The sequence below is a fragment of the Simochromis diagramma genome, unplaced genomic scaffold (assembly GCF_900408965.1).
Source record: "Simochromis diagramma unplaced genomic scaffold, fSimDia1.1 OVJJ01000618.1, whole genome shotgun sequence".
Classification (NCBI taxonomy): domain Eukaryota; kingdom Metazoa; phylum Chordata; class Actinopteri; order Cichliformes; family Cichlidae; genus Simochromis; species Simochromis diagramma.
The window spans coordinates 8906799-8926595 of NW_024387423.1; the positions used below are offsets into that span (position 1 = coordinate 8906799).

The 19797-nt window shown below is 40.0% G+C and overlaps 1 protein-coding gene across 1 annotated transcript in view; it reads right to left on the minus strand.

The window, feature by feature from the left end:
• mbpb (myelin basic protein b) overlaps positions 1-16560 on the minus strand; it is a 45071-nt gene extending 28511 nt beyond the window's left edge. Inside the window, exons 1-2 of the mRNA XM_040013314.1 lie at positions 16205-16560; positions 1885-1943 (exon numbers count right to left, since the gene is read on the minus strand). Of these exons, the coding sequence (XP_039869248.1) occupies positions 1885-1929 (45 nt within the window). The 5' untranslated portion in view covers positions 1930-1943; positions 16205-16560. The remainder of the gene's footprint in view (positions 1-1884; positions 1944-16204) is intronic.
• Between the last annotated feature and the right edge of the window lie 3237 nt (positions 16561-19797).

Genomic DNA, 19797 nt, shown 5'->3' on the forward strand with positions numbered 1-19797 from the left:
TTGTTCCCTTTCCACGGTCACTATGACAACCTGCTCTTTGGCCAGACCTTTTAAAATTGACTTCAATTTACGATAATGGAGCTGAAAGAAAGGGGGAAATAAATGATATACAAAGAAAGATATACGGCACAATATGTGTCTGCATAGGCTAAACAATGCTGCTTTAGTGCGACACGCTTCCCCCAACACCTCTCCCACCAGCTCGGCACGTGACAAATAGATCCACTTCTCCTGCTTCTGCTCCACGCTCTCCAGTGTGTGTTTTTGCAGGAATAGGAGACAAATCATGCGTGGGCTGCATCAGCAGCACCCCTGCTGGTTCGGGCTCCCCCATTCACCACATGACCGCTCTGCCCGTCACAGGCATTGGCCAGGTAGTGAGACATAATCCAGAGCACACAGCAGACTACAGGGTTTACACGGTGCACACATTAAGCTGCCTTATTCTTTCCTTTTGCTTTAACTCGCTCACTGTTTGGGCTCGGAGACCTCACAATAAACTCAAAACCTCTTCATGTACGGTAGGAGCCTCTCTTGCAATGCCTTAAAGTCGTTAGACAAGGTCGGGGTTAATGATCGAATATCATTAAACTACATTAACATCCTAATTTAAGCCTCCAAATACGCCTCCACGCTTGGCATACAGAAGCACAGTCTCAGAGCACACAGATGAGTCAAGAAAGTCACACCGAGATTTGTTCTGTTTAAATACAACACTATCAGAAGCAGTTTCTGTGGAGCATTAGCTCCAGGGCAGAGCAGCACACCTTGCGTCCTAGCCAATTTGAAAAAGTCTATTTGTCGACTCGCGGCACGAACTACACTTAATTCTCCACTGGATCATTGTTTATTTTATACCATAGTTTCTGCTTAAGCTATAGCACTCCTGTTAGAGCTGGAGTATTTGTTGGCTATAACTTCACTGATCTGTGCTCAGGCTCTCAGCAGCAGCACACAGGAAATTACCAGCCAGCGTCACCTTCCAGTTCATTATTTTTAGGCAAGTGCACTGACACAGCAACAGTTTATCTTCTCGACTCAGATGGGCAAAAATCCCCCAAAATGTGGTGTTTTTATTTCTACACCCACTAGCAGGGTGGTAGCCCATCTGAGCGCCGCTGATCACTGGGCCAAAGCTAATGTTTAAATGAGATGTGTACCTGGAGAGGGTTTAATGTCAGCCCTGATGCACGCCATCATCTATTTACTCTCTCCAGTTCAAATGGGTTCTCTCGTAGAGTGGTGCTGCGGAGAGGCTTGTTGTTTCGAGGGGATGACCCAAGAGAACCGCGGAGGTTCGTGGTGCCTGGGATATCGCCATGGCAACATGGTTCAATTAAGAGTGGGATGCCGGCTGTTGAAATCTGAGCGTGCCGAATATTATCTCTTGAAAATTTGCAGCAATTCAAGTCTACACAGGATTACATTTTAAAAATTACTGCCTCAGGTGTGCCAAGGTGTAGGGTTTCCCTATTTTTAGAGATCAATATAAAGTACACTGAGCATGCTTCTTATTCCAGTCTAGCAACAATTAAAAATACAAAACCTCAATCTCATTGACTAAATTGCTTGGAAACAAAGGAAAAACCCAAAACACTTGCCACAAAAACCTTAGACACACATACACTTGCAAGGCATTTATGCAGCTTTTTATCCAAAGAGATTCAACACTCACACACACAAACACACACACACTCACACACACACACTCACACTCTAAACTGGTTGTCACTCCTGCTCAAAGCTCAGCGGCAGCAGTAAATTAGCATGAGTGAAGGAGCCCAACAGCTTTTGTGCCACAGAGTCCAAAGTCCAGCAGATAACAGCCACCGCTCGCACACAAATAAAAGAAAACTAATATAAAGCTGTGATGAGCCCTCTTACCTTGCCGTCTGTGTTGGGCTCCTTCTTTCCTAGATGCTGTCCCATGCTGCTAACAGAGCCTGTAAGAAACACACAGAATGAGTTTACACCAGGGGAAGACTGTAAACAGCATATTATGTGAAGATTACGAACTCCTCCTTATTGCAGCAAGAGAGGCAAGCTCCAGATTCAGTGTGAAACTGTAGCTTCACTTACAGCCATAAAAAAGGCACCGGGGCTTTCCCTCCCTTCCATCTCTTAATGGCAGCAATAGCATTTAAAATGCCACAGTTAGAATCAGAATACCTTCTTCTGGGATTAATAAAGTATGTGGTCACAGTTGCTCCAAGACTACCAAAACAATAGCAAATAACAACAAATAGCTCTAATTATTAATATCCCAGTATATAACACAAAACTGAATATATACAGCTGAAACTGAGGTGCCCCTCTTATAAGGGTTATGATCCCTGAATCTGTATTTCAGAGAACACAAGAAAAAAAGCACAATACACTGTGTGCATAAAGTGAAAGCAGGCTTTTAATAATTTTCTTATTTTGGTTTAAAATATGATCGCCTAAATCATCTGAAGTCAAAACAAGGGTAGTTTGGAGATGTTGGAAAACTGCCTGTAAGTGAGAAAAATCCAAAAATACAGTAGATACTATTCAATTCATTGTCCTTCCTCTTAAGGGGAAGACGAACAGCCAAAAATGTATGGTAACAGGCAGGCAACAAATCTAGTTATTTCAAATGAAATGAGGTGCAACATTTAAAGCAATTCAAAAATGAACCACTGTAGACCTTGTTTGAGCTCAACCCTAGCCTCCTGTTTGTGTTTATAGTTCTGTGTTCCTTCATCCATTCATTTAAATATACTTTCTGCCTGCTGCTAGTAGCTACCTGTCCATTAATGTGATCTTTAAATATTAGATCGCTCTCCACAGTTGCTCCTTCCTGTTATTGCTTTGCTGCAGGGTCTCACATATTAGTCTTATCCTCAACATTATCATCTGACTAAAGGTTTTCTCGCAATGGGGGGGGGGGGGGGGGGGAAAGAAAAGCATTGTAGGGCTTTCTTTTTCAGATAATCCGATAGGTTACCAGATTCATGTGATTACAGACTACAATACTTCAGTTAATTCTACAACACTCAAAAGTGAGACTGTATGCGTTTCCCATCACTGTGTTCTTGGCATCAGAAACACACGTGTGGAGTGATTTGAATAGAAACAGCTAGGGGATACCTTAACCGGAGATCAGATCTGTGCATTTGATTTTTGATTTTTTTGAGTGTGCATACAATATAAAAAAGTGACAGAGTCTACACCCCTCTGTTGTCCATGTGGATCTGGAAATCATGCATATCATTGTAACGGGTCAGCTAAAAGTAAGCCAAGTAAACATGTCTAGGCTAACCTTACTGTACTTTAGAAAAGACTAGCGAATCATCTGCCTCCATCTCACCCTGCCCCTGAGCATCCACACCAACCCTCTGCATGTCCTCCTCCATGACATCCACAAACCTCCTCTGTGATCTCTCTTTTCTTCCTGCTTGGCAGCTCTGTATTCAACATCAGAATATCCATCATCCCTCCTCTGCACATGTCCCAACCATCTCAGGCTTGTCTCTTTAAACTGGTCTCCAAGATGCTCAACCTGAATCTAATACATTATTTTTTATGAGACATGAGATATTGTAATACAGTAAGCATTAACAACAGTGCAGTGCTTTGTTTCAACAATTCTCCAAACCTCTGGCAGACTCGGCACAGGTGTGCACCTTTGTGTTATAAAGGAAAGGGTTCGTCTTTGAGAACGGATACAACACGTCTATTTATTTCCACAGAGAATGGAATGAAACCTGATCAAGAGGAATGAGGCGACACAATGTTTTGCTAAGTGTGCCAACATGTGCACTGCAGCGTGAATATTCTATTAAGCTTAAATCTTAAAAAGCCAAACATAAAAATCACAAGGAAGCCGTGTAAATAACATACAAATGCAGGAAATAAAGAGCAAAAATAAACTTCTTTAGATTCTTTAAATGTTTAGGTGCAAAAAGGAGGAACGTGATGAGTAAATGAAGGCCAGAAATCGCAACAATTTAAATCTCTGCCTGACACTCACCACTGAAGGAAAAAACATCCAATTACACCAAAAGAATATTCTTACTTTCAGATAATCACAGCATGTATTTGGCTTTTAGAGGAGATCTGCACCCATCAGAAAGCCTTTCATCACCTTTTATGGCCTGTCTTCACTTTTTCACATGGCAGTGTGGAAAAGTGCTGTCAGCATTGTTCATGTGGAGGGAAAAAAGGAACGGTAATGTGGTTTATTGATGGTCTATTGATAGTCAAGAAGGAGAGAATCAACATAAAAAACCAAAAAAAGCCCCAAAGGAATCTTCATTAATTCAAGATTACCATGTGTGTCAGCTGTATTATTTAAATTTAACACGTATTGACATGCTCACATTCTGTACTGAGAGGTCAATCAATGCAATTGAAGGAAAAAAAAAAAGATTGAGCTTTTAAACAATAAAATACAAAACAAAAAACAAATCAATACAGCACATTATGCAAGCACATTTAAATGCCATGTTTGCTTTTTGCAACGGTCAATCCAGGTTAACTAAATATGAGTTTCCTCTGTGCCTGCACTGGAAAAAAAATATCACCTATTGAAAGGTGTTATTATATTCACTGTCATCAGAAAAGAGAACGTCGATTTAATGCCAGTAGCAGCATCACAGTGGTTTGGCTTTTTATTTAGGAATGAGTGTAGTTAAATTGCAATAAGCTTAGAAAATGACTGGAAACCATAAATAATATAGCTCACAAATCTATACCCAGTGGAGCGAAATGAGCTTTTTCAATTGGAAAGTGTTTTGTAAAGAGCTATTCTGTGAACTTGAGTAAATTTCACCAAAAATTGCAATGTAAAAAGGGAGAAGGTGAAAAGTAAGTTTGCCCTGTGTAGTATTTGAAATCTTCTTGTGATCAGAACAACTTGTAAATACAACCTAAGCTTTAATAGCGAATGTTGATAAAATCATTTGTCTCTTTAGCGTTTAAATTACAAGCTATTTGCTAAAGCAGTATTAGCAAGAACTAGCTAACCTAGCTTGTTCCAACATCAAAACAAAACAGAACTATCTATACACTTTGTATGCTAAAATTTCACTTCAAGTATTCTGTGGGCTGTTAAAAATCCTCCCAATCATGTGGCTAATATAAGCTGAACACTAGAACCACCAGTGTGGTCATTTCAACCTCATCCTGCAACAACAGCAGCAAAGGCAAAAAAAAAAAAAAAAGAAAAAAAAAAGAAAATCTTAAAAGAATTAAGTTAATGTAATTAGTTCAACCATTTTTTTTCTGATTATGAGTAACTGATATATTATTTCATAGGCAAAAATATTATCAAAGGATAGAAGATCTAATTTAATATTACGGAAGAATATTATAGAAAAGTAAACAATCCGCTTCCTGTTTACTTGCTAACTGAAACTTAGCTCTAAGCTACAGCCCTTTTATGAAGAGAATTGAAATACAAAGTGGTTGTTTAAATAAGTTATAACCATCCAAATCAGTTTGTAAAAGTTGAAATTAAATCAAATTCATTTCTTGAAGCTATTTTTTTTAATAAACCAAAAAGATAAAGCAGTTAGCCAAATCATGCTAACACAAGAATTCTAAAGTCAGAGCACCACTTTCATTTACCACATTTGTCACGTGGATAATACAAAAGTGACAGTTTTAAATATGCCGTTAGAAATCTTTCCTACAACAACTACCGCACAAAAACTTAGAGGGAATGAATATAACATAAATAACATGCTAGTTGCACTAGAACCAATAAAAGACGACGAGGTGAACCGCACTTTCTGTCACACGATGTGCTTCTTACAGTGCACCTCTATGCCATGATAAACACCTATGGACAGTCTCTTTCTGACCATCATTAGCTCCAGCTAGACTTGAATGATAAAGTTTCTGATTTTTACAATGAATAAGCATTCACAACATTCTTTGCTGAGAGCTATATTACTTCTTGCCTGTTTAAACAAAACTGAAAGCTTTATTTTGTTAAAAATGACACGATATTTCTTGTATAAACCCTCCTTTTCACTGTTACGAGTCTTGGACCAACATTGCACACACTTTCATGACTGTCAGAACTTAAGATTCCCTTTTCATAAAGGAAAAGCGGTAGGTTTTGTAACAGAAGTGCTGTTGGAATTGTATTTTCAGGACAATCTTTTCTGGGCTGCTTACTTTATTGGTTTCAAGTAACATAAAAGGCTCTCTTCCTTTACTAAGCAAGCACAGATACTGTAAAGCTGTTTATTATATTAACTGTAGGCCTGTGTGCATGAAAGCAGTATTACCTTTGTGCAGCATTTCAAACCTCTAGGATTGTTCAGTCTCCGTGAGACTTCCTCAAACTGACTTTTACAAGATAGTAACTCACAGAAAAGATGGATTTAAGGAGTCAAGTAAACAACATGGCACATTTTTACCCCCACCCTTACCTGTATAGCATGTTAGTTCATCAAAACGTTCCCACCAAGTTTTCCCACAAAGGGAAGTAAGACGGTATTGTGAAACTTTACCTTATTGTTTTATTATTAATAATATTATTATTATTTATGACCGGAGGGATGTTTGTTTTTTTGACCAAGCTGCTGGATATCTGGATTTCCCCTTGGGGATAACTAAAGTATTATCTCACTATCAATCATATCTGCTTGTGGATGAAAGCAGCCACAGAAAACTATAAAAATAAGCTGGAAGAAAAACATCCCACTGGTTAAACAAAGGGATATAATTAGAGTGCCAGTGGCTGTGCAGTCAGTGTGGCGGAAAAATGTCCGCTGAGGACTCAAATATTTGCTGGATGTGGCGAGGCGTCACTGGGATTCTCTGCGGTTAAATGTGAGGCCTTACAGCCCGTTCCCCTCTCAGCGTTACACAATCCAAAGCTGAGATCCTGCAAGGACTTGCAAGACAGGACTGTTGCATAATCGAGTGACAGAGGGAGAGGTGGAAGTGTGCATGTGGAAGGGTGTAACACAAGGCTGCAATTACAACTCAGTAGTAGCATTTAACAGTGACTTGCTAACTTGGATTTTGTTTTTGCACACACAGTCCCCGACACAAAGGGATTTGTGTGGAAAAAGCCAAATTTCGAGTGCCCCTTTCTATTTTAACCTACATCAGTTGCTGTGACTGTCAGCACGTACCTGGAAACATTTCCATTTTATCGTTAAATAAGTCATTAAGATGGAAAAGCTCTTATTATAGGATGGCTACCTAAAGCCCACCACCTGATCCATTACCATGCAAAGCGGAAGCCTGTATATATATAAGCAATTATATCCATCTGAGCTGTCCATTACCTGAGGCCATTTAAATTCATCATCCTCATAAGCCCCTAGTGTTTCTGCATGGATTTGATGTGGATAAGAAATGGGGCTCATTATTTAGTAAAACGCCTGCATACTGACATTTAAATAGAAGCTTCTAGATTTTGCGTCATCTGTTTGCAGCACGTACTGAATTCCGTTCATGACTACAATCCTGTTGAAAATGTAAATTTAAGGGAAAAAAATAGCTTCACTGACAGAACCCTGTTCAGTAACATGACTGAGTATGTAAAGCACACTGAACCCAGTCTGTTTCTGCATCCACATACGCAAATTAAAACTCTACAGTGTCAAGACAAAAAAAGACTATAGAAACACTTCCAGGATTATTTAAGACGGGATGAGGCAAAGAGAAATGTATGTTGTATGATATATGTTTTGCATGCATAAGGGTTTGTATACACTCGCTTTTATGATTATCATATCTGGCCGGCTTACTTCACTGCATCAAGTAACACTAAAGGCCCTCATCCGTTTCTCAGTCAGCACAGACTGCAAAGCTATTTCTTTCTTTACTATAGGCCTGTACAGGTGAAAGAGATTAGTTTTCTACATCATAAATCTCCCCCATCAGGGTCTAGTGAATGCTTTATAATGCTGATGAAACAGGATGAATTATGCATTAAAGTAGGGAAACCATAACTTTGACTACAACAAGACTCAAGAAGAAATTATTGCAAACAACAGTGTGGAGGGACAAAGCGGCATCATATTAGCATGTCCTACAGTTGGAAAAGGTAGTCCTTGTACTGCTCTGTAGCTTTGAAGATCTCTGTGTCCCAGCTTCTGGTTGGAGTGGCCCTCAAGAGCGGAACAAGGATTACAGTTGCCAGCTGCAGCAAAGAAGGTGGAGTTAGGACGAGTTGGAAGACATGGCTAAAAATCCAACTGCTGTCCCAGCCATCCAAGATTTGTGTTTAATGCCCGTGCATAAACCAAAATATAATAATTATTTCGCCGGCGCCCCAGTGGCTCAAGCTTTTCCAGGAATTTTAAATGCAACAGGTTAACAATTATGATGGATAACACTGTGAAATCATGCCCATAAACCTGAGTTTCAGAAGCCTGTTAGCTAAAAGCAGTGACAACTGTTGAGTTTTACTATTAACCTAGCTTATTTACAGTACCATTTATGATAAATTGTTTTGCTTCATAGTTGTTTACAGCATTTTTAATAAATGGGGACATAAGGATCAGGAAAAATAACATAGTTAACACAGAAGCAAAACCTGTATGTGTTTTCATTAAACACAATTCAAGACTAACAAACCCCCTGTTCTGATTAGAGAAGTGACGCAGAGTTGCTAACGTTAGACTGAAAATCAAAAAGTGAATGAGTTTTCAAAAATAAGAATCAGGTAGTTTTGCTGTTCTCAAATTGAAATTAATATCTAACCAAAGGAAGAAATAACCATTTAAAGAAAATACAGCATGCTTAAAATGTGACAAACACGACAAATATGCGCCAGAGTGGGTGAGAGCAACAGCTGAAGAAACAGATTTTTTTCCCTTCTTTATTCAGCCTCTCAGGTAGCTAGAACACCTTCAAGTCACCACGATGGCTTATTGAGCCCACATAAAGCTAGTGCATCCCAGGAGAATATTTCCACAGCTCTTCAAAGTGCTTTAAAAGGAGCAAATTTAAGGAACAACCAAAGGCAAATATTCCAAAAAAGCGACTGGCTGCTGCAGACAGATCTATTGGTATTGACTTTTGGATAAAACTAAAATGACCTCCGGCTTTAAATCTGTGTTAAAAATGCATAACAGCTTTGTGTTAACTACAATAAACCCAACACATTTTTCTCTGTCTTTATTGGACATAAGTAAATTTACTTAAGTACAATTTTATACAACACTAGTGCTCTAATACTGTGTCTGCACGCACGTGTGATCCTCTAGCTCCACGACCACACCTCTCTTCTGCTCCCTGCTCTCTTTGATCTGCTCCATCACCTAACTGATTTATAACAGACCCGTGGCTACTAAGACCTCAGCACTCCAGTGCAGAATATGACACACAGGGGGAAATGTTTTTGCACTTGGATCCAACTAAAGACCTGTTCTTGCCATTTGCTGCAGCTCTCTGCTCTGCCCACCGTACTGTCTGCAAAGCTCTTAATGAAGCAGATTGTGACAATACTCAGCTGGCAAACTGTTAAAACTTCCAAAGAAATGTGTGGTCGAAAAGTCCACTTAGCCAAAAACATGAAAGAGAATGAGCCTGAAAGTGACACAGACAACACTGAGGTGCCAGAAGCTGCACCTTCCTCACCAAAGCCAATCAGAAGACCCATATATAGTATGTTCGTGATGCATATAAAAAGGTAGCAGATCAAAAAGTAAGTAAGGAGGAGCTTTCAGGATAACCGGTCATTAATTTTGCTTTCAGTTTTTGTCTAAGCCAGCTTCTCTTGCTTTGTCAGAGTGAAGTATTCAGCTTTTGAGGTGAACACATCAAGCATCACACTGGCATGCAGTGCTTGCTGTAACATTAATTAACCTAAACAAAACACTTTCATTTACTACCACCGCTGTAACCACAATCTGCACGGTCCCAATACATTCTTTAAGTAACACGTTCATTTTGGTCCATGCTGCATTTCTGTAGTTCGTCTCCACCGAATCATTGTGACCAAAGAGACACTACCTCTTTTTTTTTTGTGTGTGTGCACACAATAAAAGAAGGAACACAGCTACTCTGCATCTCTGAGCCAGATCCCAGCACGCAGTTCTCACATACTAGCCTATGAGTAACAATCACATGAGGCCCGTGTATGATGGACTCATTTAGCTTCCATAACTTGATACGACGTCTGCGTGGCATATCGTCACACAGCAGCAGACTGACAAACCCATGTCTCTAACTGGAGCATGTGTTGCTTGGTTCCATTGTTTCACTTAAAGTTTGCTCTTGTGCGTTCGACACAACAGCTTCTTTTAAGCCTCGGTGACTGCACCGTGTTTTGCCCTACTGCGAGAGTCAATTACGTAATGAATACGGAGCATGTGCGTATGTGTGTGCATGTGTGCCTTTGGGCGGAAGGCAGTGGAGAGAGGGGATGAGATAAGAGATCTATAGCTCTCCCTATGTATCAGTGGAAAGTACACTATATTCTTGACAATAGCTTTGAGGTCAAAGGTTAAAATCTGTCCCAGAGGGAGGGCAGAGCAATGCCAGAATGGCAATCCTTATAAAGAAACTGGATTGTTTCATCGTCTTCACCTCCTTTCTCTCTTCTTCTCTTTCATATAATACTAAAAAATTTATATTTAAATGGATGTGAGAGTGCCATGCGTTACTGCTCCTAAACAAATGCAAAAAAAAAAAAAAAAAAAAAAAAAAAAAAAAAAAAATCACACCAAATGGAGAAAACGGGGTATATGTGGTCGATCAGGAAAACGAAGGCTGGGATCCGTTCCTCCATGCAGCATTGACTACTATCAGTCAAACCAATGTAAAAAAAAAAAAGAAAAAAAAAAAAAAAAAAAGAAAGAAATTATTCTTTCCAAATCTACTTGTCCTACTTTAAAAGGAGCGCACGCAAACTCATTTTCAACCCCCTTTTTTCTGATTAGCAACCACACAAGAGCAATACTCGACATTTAAAGGGCTCTGAGGCTCGTGCCTTTTTATCCCTGGCCTTTCTATAATCACAAGTACAATAGCAAAAGTAATGGAAATGGACAAAACTATTTAACTTGCAACAATTAACTAGTCTAAAATGTCAATGAATTAGTTACTACCCAGCAATTTTTCCAAAGGACAAAATAACAACATGAGACGATCGTTTAATTAAAACAACCCGTTTAATAAATACAACCCTGGTTTCACATGACATGTGAAATAAGCACAAATAGAGAAGGTAACACTGGATAAGCAGGGAGATGATGAATATGAAAATCAAACTCATTGGGATTTATGGCTGATCTTGAGCTTCTGGTGCCCCGTGTGTCAGAAAGATGGGCACTGGAACTTGAGCATGTGGAGGGACGTTATGTTCGGCTATGAGGCCGGATTCTACCTACGGCAGCTGGATCGCTGGGTCAAAGTATGGAGAAGATGTGGAAAACGCTATGCTGATTGCTGCACTGATAGGGTAACAGCTTTTGGTGGAGGCAGCGTGGTGATGATGTGGAGCACCATCTCCCTCACTGGAAAAACAAGGCTTATCATCACTGGAGACAATCTCAATGTGGAGAGATATCGAGAGGAGATTCTACAACCAGTGTCAGTCCCATATCTCCACAGACTGGGACCGAACTCTGTCCTCCAGGATGACAACGCTCACCCCACAGAGTGAGGTTTTGCAGAGACTACCTCCAGAATTTTGGAGTAGAGAGTAGGGAATGGCCTGCCTGCAGTCCTGACCTCAACCTTATCGAACTCTTGTGGGGTCAGCTTTGGTGTGCTGTTCGTGCCAGACTGACCAACACAACCACATTAGCTGACTTGTGACAAATGCTGGTTGAAGAATGTGACGCCATCCCACAGTATTGGGTGACCAAGCTTGTGACCAGAATGGGGAAGAAATGTCATGGTTCTCTACATCTGCTGAGGCCCCCGTTTGTTAATGAATCAGTTCTTAATTTGCCAGTGACTTGTTTCTACAGACTTCAGTCAATCCAATAAACGCCAAACAATATTTGGTAACAGAATAAGCTCTTTGGCAAAAAGATTTTTTTTTGTCAAGTTTCACCTCAATCCAAAAATGCATTTTCCTTATAAATGTGGGAATATTTCAGGAGAAATAAACAGGCTTTCCAACAGTATGAGATTTATTGCAAAGTAGCACTGTTAGCACAAATCAAACACAAATTTCCTCACTTTTGTGCTGTTTGGATATTAATGATCGACGCATGTGTAATAATTTTCAAGCAAAGTTTCGTCCAGATTGGCCCAAGTTTTAAGGAGGAGGTAGGGTACAAACATACGCTGCAATCATTACAGTAAGAAGACGACTGCATTTTCTGAGACAGCACTGATTTGCAGAATACATGTCAGCTTACTCAAAGACTTAACTTTTTAAAATGGTAAATGGACTGGTATTTGGAGCAGTCACAAGGATTCTACACTACAAGGTGGGGAGAAGTTTGGGGTTCTCTGCCCTTTCCAAGAACTATTCAGTGTGTGGACTGCAGGAGCTGGGGAATGGAACGTCAAGCCAGTGTTTTTCATCTGTGGCAGCCTAACACAATAACAACATATTTACCGTCTACATTTTTAAATCGCTATTTTATTGAGTGCACTCAGCACATGCGCTGCCTGAATAGCTCCTTTTCATGCTGAATCATTATGAAGGCTAGAATATGGAGAAACTGGCACAACTGTACAGGCTGACTATGCAGATAAAGTTAGAGCAGGGTGCCAAAACCCCTTGAAATTAAAATGTGTTTGTGCCTACTAACTTTCTTGGACTATGTCAAACTTGTAGTTTAGACTAACAACTTGGCCAATTAAAAAGGGATTAATTAAGTAATTTAGAAGCAAAGAAGCCTGAAATTTTATATTAAGAATCTGAAATTTCAGAATTTGACATTTTTCCTTTTCTCCATATTTGTGATGTCTCTCAATGCTCTTCTGACATCTTTTTCACTGCCCCTCTGGTTCTGCCACAGATCTCTTCCTCCTCTTAAGTGCTTGCTCAAAGAGAAGAATCAGATGAGATCATTAGAGTTCTCTCTCTAAAATCAAAGCATCTTTAGCTTACTATGTAAAGCGCCCTTCGCTTCGGGTTTTGCATGTTTTGCATTGACGCCATTAAAAGCAAAAACAAAACAAGCTGAACGGAATTTAAATGAAAACCCTTCAAGTCGTTTTCCCCTTTCATCAGTATTCCTCTTGAATGAAACGGCAGTTGGCCACGCGCATCTGCCCGAACTACAGCAGTTCCACCACAGAGAGAGGTGATGCTAGCCTGCGGGCTTCCAGCTGTCTGCCTAAAACACCAGAGTCACTGCCTTCTTCGCTTCTTGCTCTCCTAACATGAGATAATTGGTCTCAGGGTTGAGTGATTTATTTGGATAAGCTCCCCTTTCTTTGACTAAAATATCAAACTGTGGCACTTTTCATCTTAAACCATCAAAGATTCTCTGATGTTGTTTCGAAGGAGGGCCATGACAACATAGACTACAAATATACTCTGTATAAATACAGAGCTGCTATTGCATAGAAATGTCTGAGAAGACAGCTGTGGGATCTTCCTATCTTTAAAAAAAAAAAAAAAAATTGGTATATATAGCTCTATGGGAATACCAGACATCAGTTGGAAAACAATACTCCCAGTGGTCCAATACTAAGCACAGCAATTTGCTTTGTTAATTCATGTTTGTTTTGAGATGTTTTGCACAGGAACTTTCCATCACTTCCACAGGGGCCTTACTGACATAAACTGGAGCCTGAACACTAGCTTAGAACTCCACAATGAAGATGTATGACCCAAGCAACTTGCTTGCATTTGTCATCTATAATATGACTCTAAAGCAGGGATGGGCAATTATTCATTTTCCCCAAGGGGCTATATTTAGGACAAAACTATAACATTTACTCTTACAAAGACATAAAATTAATATTGAGCAGAACCGAGTTCAGCTCACTGTTGCAGCCCTCCACAACTGTCCCAGTTTTTCATTTCATTTCTTTAGAAAATTAATTGCCCATCCTTTGCCCAGAGGGATAACGTTTAAGCAACACTTTCAAGGCTGTGACGCTACTTTCAATGACAACATATGCTGTCAAGAATATCATAGAGCAACGCTGCCAACACCCCACCTAGGGCAAAACTAACAAAACGAGTGCACTGCTGCGCAGGAGGTGAAGGTAATGTGACTCAACCTGTTTGCCAGAGCAGGCACAGACAGGAAGGGGGAAGTGAGAAACGGGAGGAAGTTTGTGAATCTCTGAGCACGGAAGTTGACAAACCTCAGTGTATCACCTGTAAAACACAGATGTAGCAAGTGGATGCAGTGCACGTGCAGAAATGGGGTCGAAAATGTTGGCTGAGAAGGAAACAATTCTGAATGTTTGCACAACTGATTGCATGATACTGGGGGGGGGGGGGGCTTGCTGGTGCAAGTACAGCATGTTCATAAAGGCAAAGGAATGCCAGCCGGGACATGTGAGCAAACCTTCCTGGTATTTCTTTCTCCTGGCCTAGACAAATGCATTCCTGTAGCCTTCGCAACTCAGGTACTTGGTACTTCCACAGAAAATAGAGTTGGCTCCAGAAACTTTGCGAAGCTTAACCTGGAGCCGCTGGTAAAGGCTATGTCTGTGTAGTCAGCGATACTAAAAATATCCATGTTTCAATCTGTACCAGAACTGAAACCGGAGTGTAATTGTGTTATGTTACGATAACTATTAATAACTTTTTTTCATCATCTGAAGCAAAATAGAAAAAGGTGAGGATTAAACCTACATGGGATTTCTATCAAACAAAGCCAGGGGTTATCTTGCACAATGTTCCCTTGCTAGAGGGTCAGCAGGCTTTAATAAATCACTGTAGTTCAGGCACAGGCGCCCACTCATGTGTAAGTGCTTTATTTAGAGCTTGAGGAAAGCAGCAATAAGTGAGCATGTCATAACAGCTTTGAGCTTCAAGGTCCCTTTTTATATATAACTGGCAAAGAGTAAAAATACACACATAGCTGGAAAGCTTATCGTTGGATCTTGAGCTGCACAAGCTGCTGCTCCTTCCACTAACAGTGTGTGGATAAAAATTCTATGCTTTCGTCATAGTCACAGAGAGGCTTATGGTTTCTGTCACCAGCCTGTTTCATGAAAGGTGAGGAAAGGAGGTGAGCTTGTTGTAGAATAGCCTTTGCTTGGGATGCAGTGATGTAATACTTCAATTTCCTCCTGCTTTACACGGTTGAGTGTGCTGAAAGGCAGCAGCCTAGTCAAAACACCACCATAATTAAAGCCTAACCCATGATAAACACCTACAAAGAATGTCCAATTTAAAGACTTGTCTAGCATTAAAAACAAACAGTTGTAGCAATGCTGACTGCTGCAACTGTGAAAGGTACACTCAACAGCTTTACGCATGCATTAAGGTGCTCAGTAAATAACATGTAACCAGAGTGATCCACACTGAAGTTTGGGCGCAAATCCTCATTCGAATTCTCGCCATTTAAAGGCGCCGCACTTCGGTGAGTGTGTTCGTGTCGAGGGAAACGTGACATAACGAGTCGATTTAAACCACGGATAAATTCGGAAAACATCTAAGCCATCTACCGAAAGTGATATTAACGCTGTTTAGACTAAATAGTTCCTTTCTCTGCTAGCCCAGTGGACGACTGCTACCAACAACAAAGTGGGGCTTCCGGTGGCAAGCATTAGGAAGCAAATAATAAACCCTTAAATTTACCACATTAAATTCCAGCTTGTCGAGTTAGGTGCACGCCGAATTAAAGGTACTTAAGTGCTGACTGTGAACAAGGCGTTGCTCTCACACGAAACGCTTTGTCATGTTGCGGTTAAGCGAAGAAGAGTCAAATCGCACGGTATGCTAACTGTGTTCGGAGCGCGAGGAGACAGCCGCGGGGATGGATGGACGGGGGAGTTGTTGTAGTAGTGCTGGTGGTGGGGCGACACCACCGAAGCACATGACAAACGCAGTGTCACAGTGTGATGACAGGGATGCTAACACGGCTCTCACTCCGTCTTCTAAAGTTACTCAGGAACTACATTCCGAGCATATTTTCGCTTCAGCTTTTGTTACGCACCGTAAAGGCGTCGACGTGTGAAACATGTTTACTATCGCTAAACCACACGAGCTGCAGTCTACATAAAATGCAAATAGTGTCGTATCCCCCGCGTGTATGCCACTGTCTTTACACTTGCTTTCTTTTACGTGTATGTGTTTGTTTCCCTGTGAATTGTACAACCTTGACTGTGCACATACCCTTCTCCGGTTAGACTGTGTCAAATGCATCCACAGCTGTGCCTTGTACTGGATGAAACAAAGTGTCAGTCTTCTTTTAGTAGTGGTCACCGGTGGTCGTCAGCAGCATCGAAGATAACGCCTTCTTCCCCCTTAATGGTTCGCAGTTGCTGTAATCACCAAAGTGTCTCCGTTACGAAAAAAGGAAAGAAAACAAAAAAGGGAAAAAAAGAAAAACGTGTCGGTGCTTCCTGATTTAGGTACAGTGGTAGTGATGATGTTGTTTGTTAAGGGGTGGGGCGGCGTGCAGCTGTAATCCGCCAAGAAATATGGACTAAAAAGCACGCTGGTGCATGTCTGTGCATGATTAGTGACTCGTGGTTCGCGGTGGGGAGGGTTAAATAAACGTGATTTTAAAGTGGATCTCACGAGCACAGAAAACAGACGGCTGTAGGATTTGCGCACTCTGAGAGCAAGCTTTACAGCCAGCAGGGTCAACGATTGCACAATACAGACAGGCAGTCAGGTTCATGCCTCGCTCAAAGCCTCCAACAGGTTAATTAACAGGGTTCCCCCCCTCGATCGCTTTGGCTCAATTCTCATATCACAAATGTCGATCTTACCACTGCAAATGCAGTTCTCAAATCAGTAATGCATTGCCTCACCCACGCTAGACATTCTTGTTGTTTTTACACAGCTGTGGTTTCTACACATAATTTACTACTATAGATATTTGTTGCTGCGTTTATGCACTTCTCACTGAAATCTGACAACTCATCAAAAAAGTTTGTACTTTTGTCAGTCACAGCTCTTACTTGCTTTCCTGAATAATTCCCAGCATTGCTGATAGTGTTTTTAATAAAAATTTCAAAGACCAGTGTGGTCTTCTGCTGCTGTAGCCCATCTGCTTCAAGATCAGATGTGTTGTGGCTGTTTCTACCTTGAACCTTGTTTTTAACCAGGGGTTATTTGAGTTACTGTTGCTTTCCCATCAGCTCGAAGTAGTCTGGCCGTTCTCTTCTGACATCAACAAGGTATTTTCACCCAGAGAACTGCTGCTCACTCTCATTTTAGACCATTCTCTGTAAACCCTGGAGATGATTGTGTGGGAAAATCCCAATACATCAACAACATATGAATTATTCACATCATACAACAACGGTGCGCCGTTCAGTCGTCTTTCTTAATTAATTGCTCGGTTTGAATTTCAGCAGGCTTGATCATGTCTACATGCCTAAATGTTTTGAGTTGCTGCTGATGTGAAAGGATGATTCGATATTTGGATTAATGTAATGAGCAGTGGAACAGGCGTACATAATAAAGTGGTTGCTGTATGTATGTAGTGTGACTTTACAGGACTATACAGTAGTTGGTACTTTGTTTATAGATGGTATATGTGTTCTTTGTCTGTTTTCTGATGCATTATATATGTATATATATATATATATATATATATATATATGTATATATATGTGTGTGTGTGTGTGTGTGTGTGTGTGGATGTTTATATATATATGTGTATGTTTATATATAATATATAATATAGCAGCATTCTCACCGCTACCACTGACAATGTGTTAGTGGACTTTTTCTTTTATATATTTCAAAAGGAGTCAAAAGTAATTTAATTGAAAATGTCAATGCCAAGCTGTAGAATATTCAGGAAAGTGTGAGATCTAGAGTTGTGGCTGACAAAAGCACAAACTGTTTTGATGACTTGTGAGATTCAGATAATAACAAATGTCTTTAGCAGTGAAGTATGCATGGAAACTATAGCAGTGTGCACAAAAACAGAGAGAAAAGGCCAATGTGTGGGGGGAAATGTGTTACTGATCTGAGAACTACAGTGCATTAAGAGTAGTGATAAAGACATTTCTGATGTGAGAACTGCATCAAAGCGATTGATTAAAACTGTAATAATACTGCTGTTCATCAGGCACTTAAAGAATTTTAACCATTCATATAGTTGCTCATACTGTAACTGCTGTCATTGCCATATATGTTAGTATCATGCCGCGTCATATTATCTTTTAGATTTTTAAAGAGGGCTTCTGAACATCTTTAAAGTGTAAAGACAATTCTGAAGCTTTGACCTCTATTTGGCTCGTGGTGCACTGTCTGACTTTTCAAAACTAATACAATAACCTCCTAAAGAAAGCATTGATGTTTCATCGCATTCTTTAAAAAGGCCACAAGGGGGCGACTTCTTAAGCAAAAAAAGAGTTCAAAGTTTAAGCGAAAAAAATCACTTAGAACTTGTTATCTATGACCTTTGTAAAAAAAAAATTCCAAAAAAAAGTTATGATTTCAGTGTTAAAAGTCTTATTAAATAGAAATTATATTTGAATTTTGTAATTTATGGTCACTACTAGAGCCAAAAAGCATTAGAAAGCAGGGTATGCTTTAGGGCTTGCCTACCATGTGATTCCCAAAAATCTCGCTAACTGTGAAGTAGCCTTTGTTTCTCAGAGCCACCCATCGCTACTTAACTCCGCTCTCAAAACACTCAGCACGATATTTAGCAAAAAATAAAAATTAATTAATTAATAAAAAAATGTATCCAACTGAAAGTTCAAAAAGATGATTTTTTTTTTCATTTAAGCGCTATCAAGTGAATACAAATTGGCAACAAATGATAGCAGCAAATGTTTCAAAGTAGTTTTCACCATTGAAGATTTTAGTGCCAAATCAACACATACACTTACCACAGTGACAGATTATCCAGCAGAAGGCTGCAGCTTTCCCCAAACTTTTGTCTGAATTCTGCGTAGATGAATACTGTAAGCCAGTAACACCCAATAGAAATGTCTTTCATACTGTGTAAGCTATGCTGATATCTAGAAACGTTTTCAGAGTATAAGTAGACTCAAGAAGGGTATTGTTCATTGTCTTTCCTAAAGATCTTGCCCGACATAGTTTCAGATTTCCACGTCATGTGAGGTGAAAGTACTTTTACTCCAACATACAACACACACACACACACACACACACACACACACACACACACACACACACACACACACACACACACACACACACACACACAGACACAACAAAAAATACCAAAAACGTACAATGGAAATGAAACATATGGCTCCTATGTACAGTGGTTTACCATACTAACAATACAAAGCTGTGACAAATGTCACCGCATGTTCACGCTCTTCTGCATTTTCTATTCCCTCGTCTTCTGTTTGCTGCCCTGTCCTACATCCTTACACTTTTTTCTTTTCCTTGTTTTTTCAGAGAAAAAAAATTCACACATGACTTTGAAAGTCAGTTCTAAAATGACCAAAAGCAGGTCTCAGAGATAAATCTAAAGATGACATTATGATACTTGTTGGCCGTGAATGAAAGCAACAATATAAATTTACCCTAGCTGGAAGTAACTTTGAGATAAAAACTGAAAGATGCCATTCTTTAGCACCACAGCCACCATTACAGTTCATCATGTCTGCTCTTGCAATTTAATGGGATATCGCTGCTGCAGTGGGTAAAAAAATGGCATCTGGAACATTATAAAGTGCATTTGGTATAATCTGAAAGTGGTGTATTGTGCTGGGTAATGATGCAGGAACACATCTGGGGGCAAAAATGGAAAAACAGACTATAAA